General features: G+C 32.6%; 1 protein-coding gene across 7 annotated transcripts in view; it reads left to right on the forward strand.

Moving 5' to 3' along the window:
- Positions 1 to 12002, forward strand: part of KANSL1L (KAT8 regulatory NSL complex subunit 1 like) — a 148341-nt gene that overhangs the window by 53511 nt on the left and 82828 nt on the right. For all 7 annotated transcript variants that reach the window (XM_032403111.1, XM_032403090.1, XM_032403097.1 and 4 more), the window contains one exon: positions 2336 to 2457. In XM_032403111.1, the coding sequence (XP_032259002.1) occupies positions 2336 to 2457 (122 nt within the window). The remainder of the gene's footprint in view (positions 1 to 2335; positions 2458 to 12002) is intronic.

A 12002-nucleotide genomic window follows, 5' to 3' on the forward strand; every position in this document is an offset into this window, starting at 1 on the left:
GAGAATTGTCAGGGATAGCAAGCCTGATACTACACATACTTAAGATAACCTGTTGGTATATAACTGTTCACTGATCATAGTGGGCCTTGAATATAGATCAGGTATTGGATGATTTGATTAAATAAATTTTGTTAGAGGAATGTTTTGTTTACCAAACAAAATTTATTTATGTATCTCAAAAGCAGTTAAAGAGTTGGTAGTTAAAATATAAAGGCACTACTGAGTTGTATACTGGTATCAGTTTTAAAAAATAACATTGATTTATAGTATTAATGTATACTTGCATTATTAGGTAATGTATTTTGTTCATAAATTAAAAGGTGACTTTCTTTTAGAACTTTAGGTAATTTAAAATAAATTTCACAGGGCGCCTGGGTGGCTCAGTTGGTTAAGTGACTGCCTTCGGCTCAGGTCATGATCCTGGAGTCCTGGGATCGAGTCCCACATCGGGCTCCCTGCTCAGCAGGGAGTCTGCTGCTCCCTCTGACCCTCCCCCCTCTCATGCTCTCTCTATCTCATTCTCTCTCTCAAATAAATAAATAAAAAATCTTTAAAAAAAAAAAATAAAATAAAATAAATTTCACATTGGTGTGTTTACATTAAAAACCTTGTTATCCAATAGCTAGTGTTTTAACTTTCAAGTTGATTAGTTTTTGTTTTCAAAGTTTCAACTACGCCTCTCCTAATTTTACTTTTTTCTCATTTTCACTATGAATTTCTTATCCCAAAGATGGACTCAGATATTTGAGATTTTATTGGGCTGGACTGGTTGGTGGCTATGCTGTTCTTCTGGGCCAATTATTCACACATACCTAACCAGTTACCTCAGGGTTTAGAAGGTTTTTAATGATATTTTTGGCAGTGGAACAATGAGAAGAATGTATCAGTGTTTCAGACTGAAAAATATGAGATTCTTTATAAATTTCTTTGTATAAGTGAACTAATGAATGCTTACTAAGTGTATAGAGAATCTATTTGTATTGATTTTGAAAATGAACTTTAATCTAAAAATGAGTAATCATTTTTAAAATAAAGTCATTAGGTATGTATTATTTTTCAAGAAAATAAATGGTGAAAACAGGGTCTTTTTCAAAGACTTTTTGAAGAATTCAAATATTAGATTTACTTCTATCATATTCTTTAGTCTCATTATTTCTAATAGCATGTTATTAGGTTCATACAAATGAAAAATTTTAAGAATAATTATTTCATATACCCCTCTATAATGGAATATCTTTCAATTAATAAAAATGGTGAAATAGTACTACATATTTAAAAAAAATAATATCATACATTATTAAGTGAGAAAGTCAGGTTTTAGAAAATTGATGTGACATGATTTAGTTAAAAGTGTGGGTGTGTGTGCTTGTGTAGGTGTATGTGTGTATAATGCATTTTGTATACACTCATGCTCACATCTCAAAAAACTTAGTCTAGAGGGATGGATATATACCAAGATATTAACAGTGGTTTTTCTCTGTGTAATATGATTACAGGTGACTTTCTTTTCCTTTTTTAAGCCTTTCAGTCCTTTCCCTTTTTTCTATAATAAACATAGATTGTGTGTGTAATGAAAATAGTTGTCATTCTTTTGTAGAAACATGCTGTTTCCACTGATGTGGCCTATATTTATTATAATTGTTATAGGTTGTTTTGAGAATAATTTGATAAGTTTAATATTTATTATGTATTACAAATATATTTTGTATATTTAAGTTTGGAATAAGGATCAATGAAAATTTTGAGTCCCTAAACAAACCTGATATTTTTGAGTTAGGAAAAATACTGAGAAACAGTGTGGCATTGGATTCAAGCCTGAATCTGAATCTTAGCTCCATTTCTTACCAACTTTATAATCCTTATTCAAGCTGCTTAATCTTTTTTTGCTTCAATTTCCTTAACTGTAATTGATTTTAATAATAGTAATACCAGTATTTCTAATATTAACTACTTTGCAGGTTGGTTATGAAGATTAGAAATAATCTATGTTTAGTGCTTTGTGTAGTGCCTGGCACATAGTAGTAAATTATAGCTATGATTTTATTATTATTAACTTGGCTGCCTTAAAGAAAATATTATGTACATGCTATTAGCTAAATTCAAATGTTTTAAGAGGATAGGATGAGTAGATAAAGGAACTGTAATGAAAACGGATATAGATAAGGAGGAGTACTTTAAAATGTAGATTTATTTATAATAAGTGGAAAAATTAGTAGTGGTATAAATCATCTTTGTAGGTTAAAATATTTACTAAAATATAAACATTTACTAAAGGTGTGAGACCTAACTCACATTTCTTGCTTAGCAGTAGTAAAAGTTAATTGTTTTTTTGCAGAGTGCACAGTTGACTGAGATCATCAACAGTTTGATTGCCCCTCTCAACTTGTCCCCAACTTCATCACCCCTATCCTCCAAATCCTGTAGCCATAAATGTCTGGCTAATGGCATTTCCAGGAGGTAGGTATCAGTGGGATAGTTTGGCTTCTAAATTTGGCTTTTTAAATTTTACTTTATTTTGCTTTGTTTTATTTATTTATTTATTTGATCTTTTAAGTAGTATAGTTGTTTTTTTCTTCTTAAGCACTATTAGAGTACAATCAATAGGACATGGATACATTTTTAGATATCATCACACTTATATTATTAACATAACTATAAACTTGAGAATGAGGGAGAAAGTTTTCCAGCATGTAAAATGTTTCTGAAAAAGAAAAATAGTGATACCATTTGCTACAGAAGTAATGCTTTTTTTTTTAACATACCTTCCATTTTGTACATTTTGTATTCTTTAGCTCTATACTGCCTTTAATACAGTTTAAGAAAAAAGACCCTAGATATAGTTTGGGCACAGAAGATTGGTAGATATCATCCATAAAATTCAGTTTAAGTTACACTTAATCATTTTGTATCTCAGCTTTTATAAGGTAAAATTTTTCTCTGAATGTAATTAGTAATTACTGTAACCTTTAGCAGTTTATTATATCAGTGAATACACACACACACACCCACACACACACCCACACACACACACACACATACATGGGATCCTAATTCGTTTTTTGCGAATAGCTTTTGTGTTCTCTTTCATTTTGTTTGTTTTTCTATTTTAAAGATTCAATTAGAATTAAAGATGCTAATAGAATATTATTTTTCTAAATTTTTTTTCAAATAAAATTGTAATGTGGGCTTCTTTAACTACCATAGAGGACTGAGTGTAATTTAGTATTGGGAAGTATTTATATTAATAATTATACAATTTATTGTTAAATTTTGTTTAATATAGCATGAAAGGAAAATTTGTACCATGGCGAAAATTATGCTAAGTAGCCATCACATTCTTCATGAGATTAGTGTATATAAACTGAATCCTATAATAAATATACTGTTATTTGGGTTTTATTTCTAATTTGTTATTTTGAAAATCTAATTTTTAATACTTTCACTGTTTCATTTGTGCTGGGTCATTTATTCATAGTTTTGTCACAGAAGAAGTTCTTCTATTGGTTTTGCTTTACTGTTTGTTGATTTTATATATTCATTCCTTTTATCACTGATGATTCACTTTGAAAGCAAAGATTCTCATGTATTGTATAGGGCAACTCTGATATCTTCATTTAGGAGAACATATGCTAATTAAGAAAGTCATAATTTAAAAAAAAGGAAGTCATAATTACTAGTTGAGCCATTAAACACCATTAAATTGGTGTGGAAACATTGTGATTTGGGTCAAGCCCATTTTAGGTAACATTTCGTTTACCTAACCAGACATTACACTATTACATATATATGTATGTATGTATCTGTGTACATATTTTCATTTTAATGTACTTGCTTATATTTTTGGTTATTCACACAGTATTTATTACATAACTATTTGCTGTATGTCTTAGTCAAAGTTCTGGGTTACAAAGATGAAGACAAGTCTCTGCTTTTAACTAGCTTGCAGTCTCATAGGTGAAATATAATTATTTAATATATGTAATAATAAAGGAATTGTGTACGGTAATTTAAATATCTGATTTTATTAGCTTTCATAGTTGAAAAGATGCCTCATAAAGATACATGGTTCCAAATGAAAGAGATGTTAACATTGGCTTTATTTACTAACATGAAACTTTTTCAGTTCTGTTTACTAATAGTTCAGAGGTTCTTCTTGAAATCTGCTAGTAATTGCCATCTTTCCTGATGTCAGGTATTTGCTCCTACAAATTAACTGGAAGGTTTATTTTTGAAAGTTTATAACGGGGTTAGGAGGGAAATGAAAAAATTTATAACAGGTTTAAAACCTACTTAAATTCTTTGATAGATTTAAGAAGAGATAAAAATTTGTCCTCCAACCTTTTGAAGTATTCTGATATGTGTTTTAATTAATTTTATTAATTTTACTAATTATTAATTTATTTTTGGCAGTAATCATTTTTTTCAAAATGCTTCCTATATAAATGAGTTCCTGTTTCAAAAAGCATTTTTTTTTCAAAAAGCATTTTCACATTTGTTGTCAAAATATATTTCTCTTGAAGAAAATATTTTATTTTCTAGCATTTGCTAGAAAATGTAATATAGCTACCTTTCATCAAAGAGAAGGTGAGCAGGGTGCCCGGTTCGGTCGGGCATCCGACTCTTGCTTTTGGCTCAGGTCATGATCCTCAAGGTTGTGAGGTAATGAGATTGAGCCCTGCCTTGGGCTCATTGCTGGGCATGGAGCATGCTTAAGATTCTCTCTCTCTCTCCCTCTGCGCACCGCCCCCCACCAAAAAAAGGTGAGCAAATTTAGAATATTTGGGGTTTTGTTTAAAATGTATAATTTAATAACTGTTTTTAAATGTTTTGTTACCACAAACTGCTCAATACTTTTGGTTTCATTAAAATTTTTGTAAAAATTCTCTTTATAATATATACCATAATATACAAGTCTATTTAGCCAGGAACATAGAAACTGGAATATTTTGCAGATAAGAGAGTAATAACTTTGAAGGAAATGTAGAAAATTTTGAGGATTTGTGGTGGTGTGTCAGATGCTAAATGGAGGTCTGAAAAATGTCTCTTGGTTTTGCCAGTTATAAATTGAGACCTTAGCACAAGTAGTGTAGTGGCATGATGGAGAGAGGTAAGAGTGGGCTGATAAGAGAAGTGGAGATGAAGTAGAGAGAAGGAGTCAAGATTACACTTTCAAGGTTACTGACTATAAAGGCTATAATAAAATGGATGTACAAGGTCAAGAAAGGGATTTTTGTTTTTAAAATAGAAGAAATGTAAGTATCTTTATTAAAATGAAGGGAAAGAGCTAGAGATGGTACAGGTAGAAATATATCCTAAAGTTATGAAGAGATTTTATATAAGGAGGAAAAACACTTGTTCCTTTAGAGTGGCATGACAGAGATTAAGATGGGTGTAGATAAAGTTGTTTATAAAGTATTTGTAGCCAAGTTAGGAGTGGGAAAGGAAGCTGTAGGAGTTAGGTAAAGGTTTGGATAGACATCGACCAATCAAACATTGCCTCTTCCCTTCATTTTCCTTCCCTTCCCTTCCCTCCTCCTTTTTTTGTAACATGAGCAGCCCACCCCTGGAGAATGATGTTTTGTGGTTTCTAAGTTGTTTTCTTTTTTTTTTTTTAACCCCTTAACTATATTGCAGAAAGTGCTTAATTGATATCTGTAAACTAATTAAGAATTTAAAAGTATTCTCTAATTGAACTTTTTGTAAAATAAACAAGCACATAATAGTGAAATTCTGTAAATAGATTATTTTATAGTACTCACACTTGAGAATATTACCATAGATTTTGAAAATTACTTGGAAACACAATTTTATATTATAGTAATAATGAAAAAGTTTTATTTAAAAAATATCTGTATTGAAGGAAGGTGAAATTTATCTATTTATGAGCCTTTTGCTCCTGGGAGTAAAATGTTAAATGAGGCCTAGTTTTATTTCTTATATCTTTGTGTTTTTCCAACATTGTTTTTATTTTTTTATTCACATGTAATTATAGATGAAGAAAACATCTTTAAGAATCAAAGGTTTTCAAGAGTAAGGGCTTAGTTAATGTTACTCAAACTTGACAATAAGAAAACACTTTCTGAAGATATCCCTATTAAGCATATAAGTACTATTCATTTTATGTATTTAAGTAAATGTGAAGGTAAGAAAATTAATCATTTGAATAAGAACTTTTAAAATCCTGATAAAATGTACGTAATATAGAATTTACCATTTTAACCATTTTTATGTTTAGTGCATTAAGTACATTCACATTGTTGTTCAGCAATCACCATAATCCATCTCCAGAGCTGTTTTCATCTTCCTAAACTGACACTCCGTACCCATTAAACAATAAGGACCCATTCATTCTTCCTTCTTCCCATTCCTTGGCAACCACCAGTCTACTTTGTGTCTCTATGAATTTGACTACTCTAGGTATCTAGGTATCTCATATAAGCAAAATCATACAGTATTTGTCCTTTTGTGAATGGGTTATTTCACTTAGCATAATGTCATCAAGGCTCATCCATATTATAGCATGTGTCAACATTCCCTTTTTAAGATTGAATAATATTCCATTCTATGTATAGACCACATTTTGTTTATTCTCCCTGTGTGAACATATGAATAGCCACCATTTGGCTATTGTGAATAATGCTGCTTTGAACATGAGTATACAAATATCTGTTTGAATCCTTTTTTTTCCTTTTTGTTTGAGTCCTTGCTTTTAATATTTTGGACATATACCCAGAAGTGGAATTGCTGGATTGAATAAGAGTATTTTATTGTTTATTTTGAAAATAAGAAATTAGTGAATATTAATGATATTTCTAAGCCAAAAGCTAAGAAAAAGCGAGAAACCAGAAAAGTAAGCATAGTGCAGCATCTACGTTTGTCTGAGGCCAAATTCTGACAAAATTGAGTTTTGATAGCTTTGGGGGGAAAGAAAGAGAAATCAAAATCAAAATCAAATCAAAAATCAAGTGAAGTTTTAATAGCTTGTGGGGTGAGAAGAAGATAAATCAAAGCTGAAACAAATCAAAACCTTGTCTATGGTAGGGAGATGAAAGGAAATCCTCCTCCATGGGCTACAGTCTTAGAATAAATGTAAATCAGAAGGAAAATTGTTTCCCCTTCCCCACGTAGGGCACCATGGGGAGAGCTGCCTTGGTGCTGAGCAGAGCAGAAACAAAACAAAACCTATCTATCTTTGAGATAGCTTGACCATGGTGGAGACTTTCACATGGATTTTCAGTTCAAATTTGCATTATTGAGTCATCCAAGGAATCCCTAGTTTAAAATGGTTTTGGAATGGGTGATACTACAAGGTAGATGGCAGAGACAAATGTAGCTTCTCTCTGGAGGAAGGCATTGTCTTTCTTAGCTCCGGGAAATTCTCAGGAATAATTTTTCAAGGCAGTGATCAGCACACAGTTAAATATAATCAGATGTGTGAGAGAGCAATAAGAGTAAGGATAAAGAGAAAATAATAGCAAAAAGAGATTACAAAGTTTTCAGATATTAGGATTATCAAACACTGATTATTTTTTAAAAAATAGTGCTTATTTTGATTTTAGAAATAAAAGATAGGCTTGAAAATATCTGCAGGGAAGAAACTATAAAAGTTACATAGCACGTTTGAAAAAGGTCCAAATAAAACTTCTGAAAAATACTGACATTAAAAACTAAGTATTAAGTGAGTTTGGCAATGTTGACACAGTTGAAGAGAGAACATGTACATAGAAGATAGATTAGGAGAAAAATTCCAGATTGTAGGAAAAGAAACAAAACTATGGAAAATAAAGAAGAGTCATTTAAAAATGTGAGAACATATTGAGCAGATCTAATATAAGACTTAATTGGAGACCTGAATGAAGCTAGAAAATGGAACAGAAGCAATATTTGAAGAGAGATTGGCTGAAAAATTACCTGGATTTGATGAAAGACACCAAATTCAGGAAGCCAGATGCAGATTCTTAAGCAGGACAAATAAAAAGACCACTAGAAACAGGAAATGGCAGGGGCTGCGGGGTTGCTGGGGGAGGGGTGGAACAAAGACAAACGGAACATCTAAAAGCAATAGCAGAGGTAGGGAAGGAGGAAGAGATCACCAGAACAGTTTGACTAACAGCTGACTTCTCAAGAGTAGTAATAAGAACCACAGTACAGTGGAATGGTATCTTGAGTGTGTTGAAAGGAAATAACTACCTAGAAATTCTATACCCAGAGAAAGCATCTTTAAAGTCTGAGTGTGAAACACAAATGTCTTCAGACGAATCAAAACTAAAGAGTAGGTCACTAGTAGACTGTAATTATAATGATAACCATAAAGGGTGGGTTTCAAGCAATGGAAAGTGATGATCCTAGATAAGTAATTTGAGATGCAAGAGGGAACTAAGGACAAATGAAATAGTAAATATAATTATATGGGTATATTTAAACAAATAGTAGTAAAACATGTCTAGTGGAGCTATAAAAAAAAAAAGTCGATGGCAACAATAGCATACAGGTCAGGAGGAAGGTAAATGGTTTTAAATTGTTCTCAAGTCCTTAAGTTATTCAGGACACTGGTAAAAGTACTGATTGTGATTTAACTTTTTATCGTTCTATGCTAAATATGAAGAGGAGGTCCACATGGTGGGGAGGAGGCTTCATAGGTGCCGATAACATTCCATTTCTTGGCCTGAGTGGTGATTATGGGACAGTGAAGGAGTAGGTGAAGCATTGCTTCATATTTACAAGTTAAATATAAAATAAACATTTTATGTACTTATTTATTGGTATCTTACATTTCACAATCAAAAAGTTCAGAAAAATAGGGTACAAATTACATACTTCAAAAAGGGTAAGTAGAAAACACAGTGGCCACCATAGGTTTGAAAAAAAAAATTAAATGGCATTATTACCCTAAACCTGTGAGCAAAATTTGACTAGTTGCACACTGTTTAAATAATATAGAATATCAAAATTTTAAGATAGGTGAAGGAATATAATATTTGATTTGTTAAAACAAATCTTATTTTAACGTGTTTCTTTAAAATTTGGTGATAAAGAATGATCTAGTTTTTTTATTTTAGAGCCCTTTTCCAATTTTAGTATATGTGCTGCCGAAGCGAGTACGGACCCTTGCCCTTTTCTTTATCTGTCAAATCTGTCTTTATCTAGGATATCCTGTCTTTTTCAATGAAAGCATTCATACACGTGGGAAGCAAATGAAGAATGACTAAAGAAAAGGACATACAGCTGTAGTGTATTTTTAATTGTTTCCTCTGATCTGAAAAGTACTCTTACATGTACTTGTGAATTTTGAGGTGCATACTTAGCTGACATGTGTAAATTAATACAAATGTCAGACCTAATAACAGTATAATAATAGGAAGTTACAGAATGTAGTTACAGACAAAAGGTACATTTAAAAGTCATAGGAAATTTGGTAATTTACCATGATAAATAATACATATTTACATTATAGTTCTTAAAAGTCATTATGGTGTCTAAATATTTATATTCTCTCTGCTCCAAAAATTTTATCAAGTCTTAACCAACATTCGGCAATTATTCAGTTTCCACTCTTACCCAATTTTTACAATCATACTATCTTAAAAAAGTACATGTTAGCCTATTAAAATATAGTATGCCACAAAACAGATCATTGGCTGAGAGTTAAATGTATTTCTTGCAGTAAACATATCAGATATTCGGAGATAGTATATGATTGTATGAGAAGTAAATAAGACAGTATATACAGAACTCTTGTAACAATGCCTGGCATATAAGAAACAGCCTAATAATGTTAACCACTGATATTTTTATGCAAGGACATACGTATGTTAAAACTATATATTTTAAGTATGTATATTAAAATAGTAGGCATTCTTATTTCTTTCATTTCATGGCATTATACTAGTCATTGATTTAGAACTATTCTTACTTTAAAAAAAAAAGTGCTTCCAAGTGGCCTGAGTTATGATGAGGATTTTAAGGGATGCTTTGGTGGCTCAGTCAGTTAAGCGTCTGCCATCAGCTCAGGTCATGATCCCAGGGTCCTGAGATTGAGTCCTGCACTAGGCTCTTTGCTCAGGAGGGAGCCTGCTTCTCCCTCTGCCTGCCGCTCCCCCTGCTTGTGCTTTCTCTCTCTCTCTGACAAATAGATCAATAAAATCTTAAAAAAAAAAAAATGATAAGGATTTTAAGGCCTGTGTAGGGCCAGCTATTACTGAACATTCATTATATAGGTACAAGGACTCAGAGGTACCACCTGTTTCTCCATCCTATCTCTTGGGGAGATACAAAGTTGCTGTCCTGCCTTTGGTCTGCCTGGTTGGTAAACCCTATAATTAAACCAAGCACTTGAAAATTCAGGGTAAACACAGTGTTGAATTTTATTCTCAAATTACTTAAAACATCCCTCCTCAAAAGACCATCTTGGGACATTTAATCTCCTCCCCCACATTGTAACTTGTATTCATTTTTAATCAATTATAGTTTTTTTTATGATTTAGTGGTTTTAGGGTAACTTATGGTTATGAGTATAGAGTGTACATTTTTATATATTTTTTGTTTTAGACATTTTGTGACCTTGGGCAAGTCAGTTAATCTCTTCACATCTCTTTATCTTTAAATTTACCGGTACACAAATATTATAAAGTAGTTTCTAGTACTAATATTCTTCAATTAAATGTTTATTTTTGAGGATTCCTTTTTTTTAAACAAGCGAACAATAAAAACAAAGATTTCAAAACAACCTAAAATGTATCTTTTTGTCATATGACTCTTGTGTTTTGCTTTGGATGTATTCATTTTATGTTAGTTCAAATCAAGAGACTTAGTGAATAGAGAAAAATTACTTTATTCAACATGTCTTAGTAACTTTAAAGCATAATCTAGAAGTTATTATGAAACAGGTACTCAAGACAGTAGGAGGAATGAGGATTCTACTCAAGTGCTAGAAACTTTTCATATAAACCAAGAATTGTTTAATAAAATTTATTACATATTGCCTTTCTTGGATGATACTGAAGTTAATTCAATTTTTCTTTGATAACTCAGGCTCATGACTGGCCACATCCTCAGGGACTATGGAGATTAATAGTTGTATATCTGTAAAAGAATTTACTTAATAGTAAATACCTACTGAGTAACCTCAGTGTGCCAGACATTGGATTGGGCAGTGGGAATACATGTTGAACAAAAACACATGTGTTCTCTGTACTCAAGGTGTAGAGTCTGGGTGGGGAAAAATGACTCAACCATATAATCACAGAAATAAATGCATAATTTTAAACCCTGATCAAGTGCTATGAGAAAACTCATAGTTAAGAATATCCCTTTGGGGGGCGCCTGGGTGGTGCATTCAGTTAAGTGTCTGACTTTTGGTTTCGGCTCAGGTTGTGATCTCCAACTCCTGATCTCGGGATCATGAGATCAAGCCCCACGTTGGGCTCTGCAGCTCAGTGCAGAGTTGGCTTGAGACTTTCTCCCTCTCCCTCTGCTCCCGCTCCACTTTCTCTGTCTCTCAAATAAATAAATCTTAAAAAAAAAGAAAGAGGGGTGCCTGGGTGACTCAGGTAATTGAACGTCTAACTCTTGATTTCAGCTCAGGTCATGGTCTCAGGGTCATGGGATTGAGCTTTGTGTAGGGCTCCACGCTCAGCATGGAGTCCGCTTGAGATCCTCTCCCTCTGCTCCTCTCCCTCTCATACATATGCTCGTGCGTGCTCGCTCGCTCTCAATAAAATAAACATAAAAAAAATAATACACCTTTGGGGGCGCCTGGGTGGCTCAGTCTGTTAAGCATCCAACTCTTGATTTCGGCTCAGGTCATGATTTCAGGGTCATGAGATCGAGCCCCATGTCAGGCTCTTCACTGGGCATGGAGGCTGCTTAAGATTCTTTCTCCCTCTCATCCTCCTTCCCCGCCCATCCCCATTTGCGAGCATTCTCTTTCTCTCTCTGTCTAAAAAAAGAAATTTAAAAATATCCCTTTGGAATCAGACAAATCTGAGCTCAATCCCAACTCT

The sequence above is a fragment of the Phoca vitulina genome, unplaced genomic scaffold (genome assembly GCF_004348235.1).
Source record: "Phoca vitulina isolate PV1807 unplaced genomic scaffold, GSC_HSeal_1.0 scaffold1, whole genome shotgun sequence".
In the NCBI taxonomy this organism is placed as follows: Eukaryota; Metazoa; Chordata; class Mammalia; order Carnivora; family Phocidae; genus Phoca; species Phoca vitulina.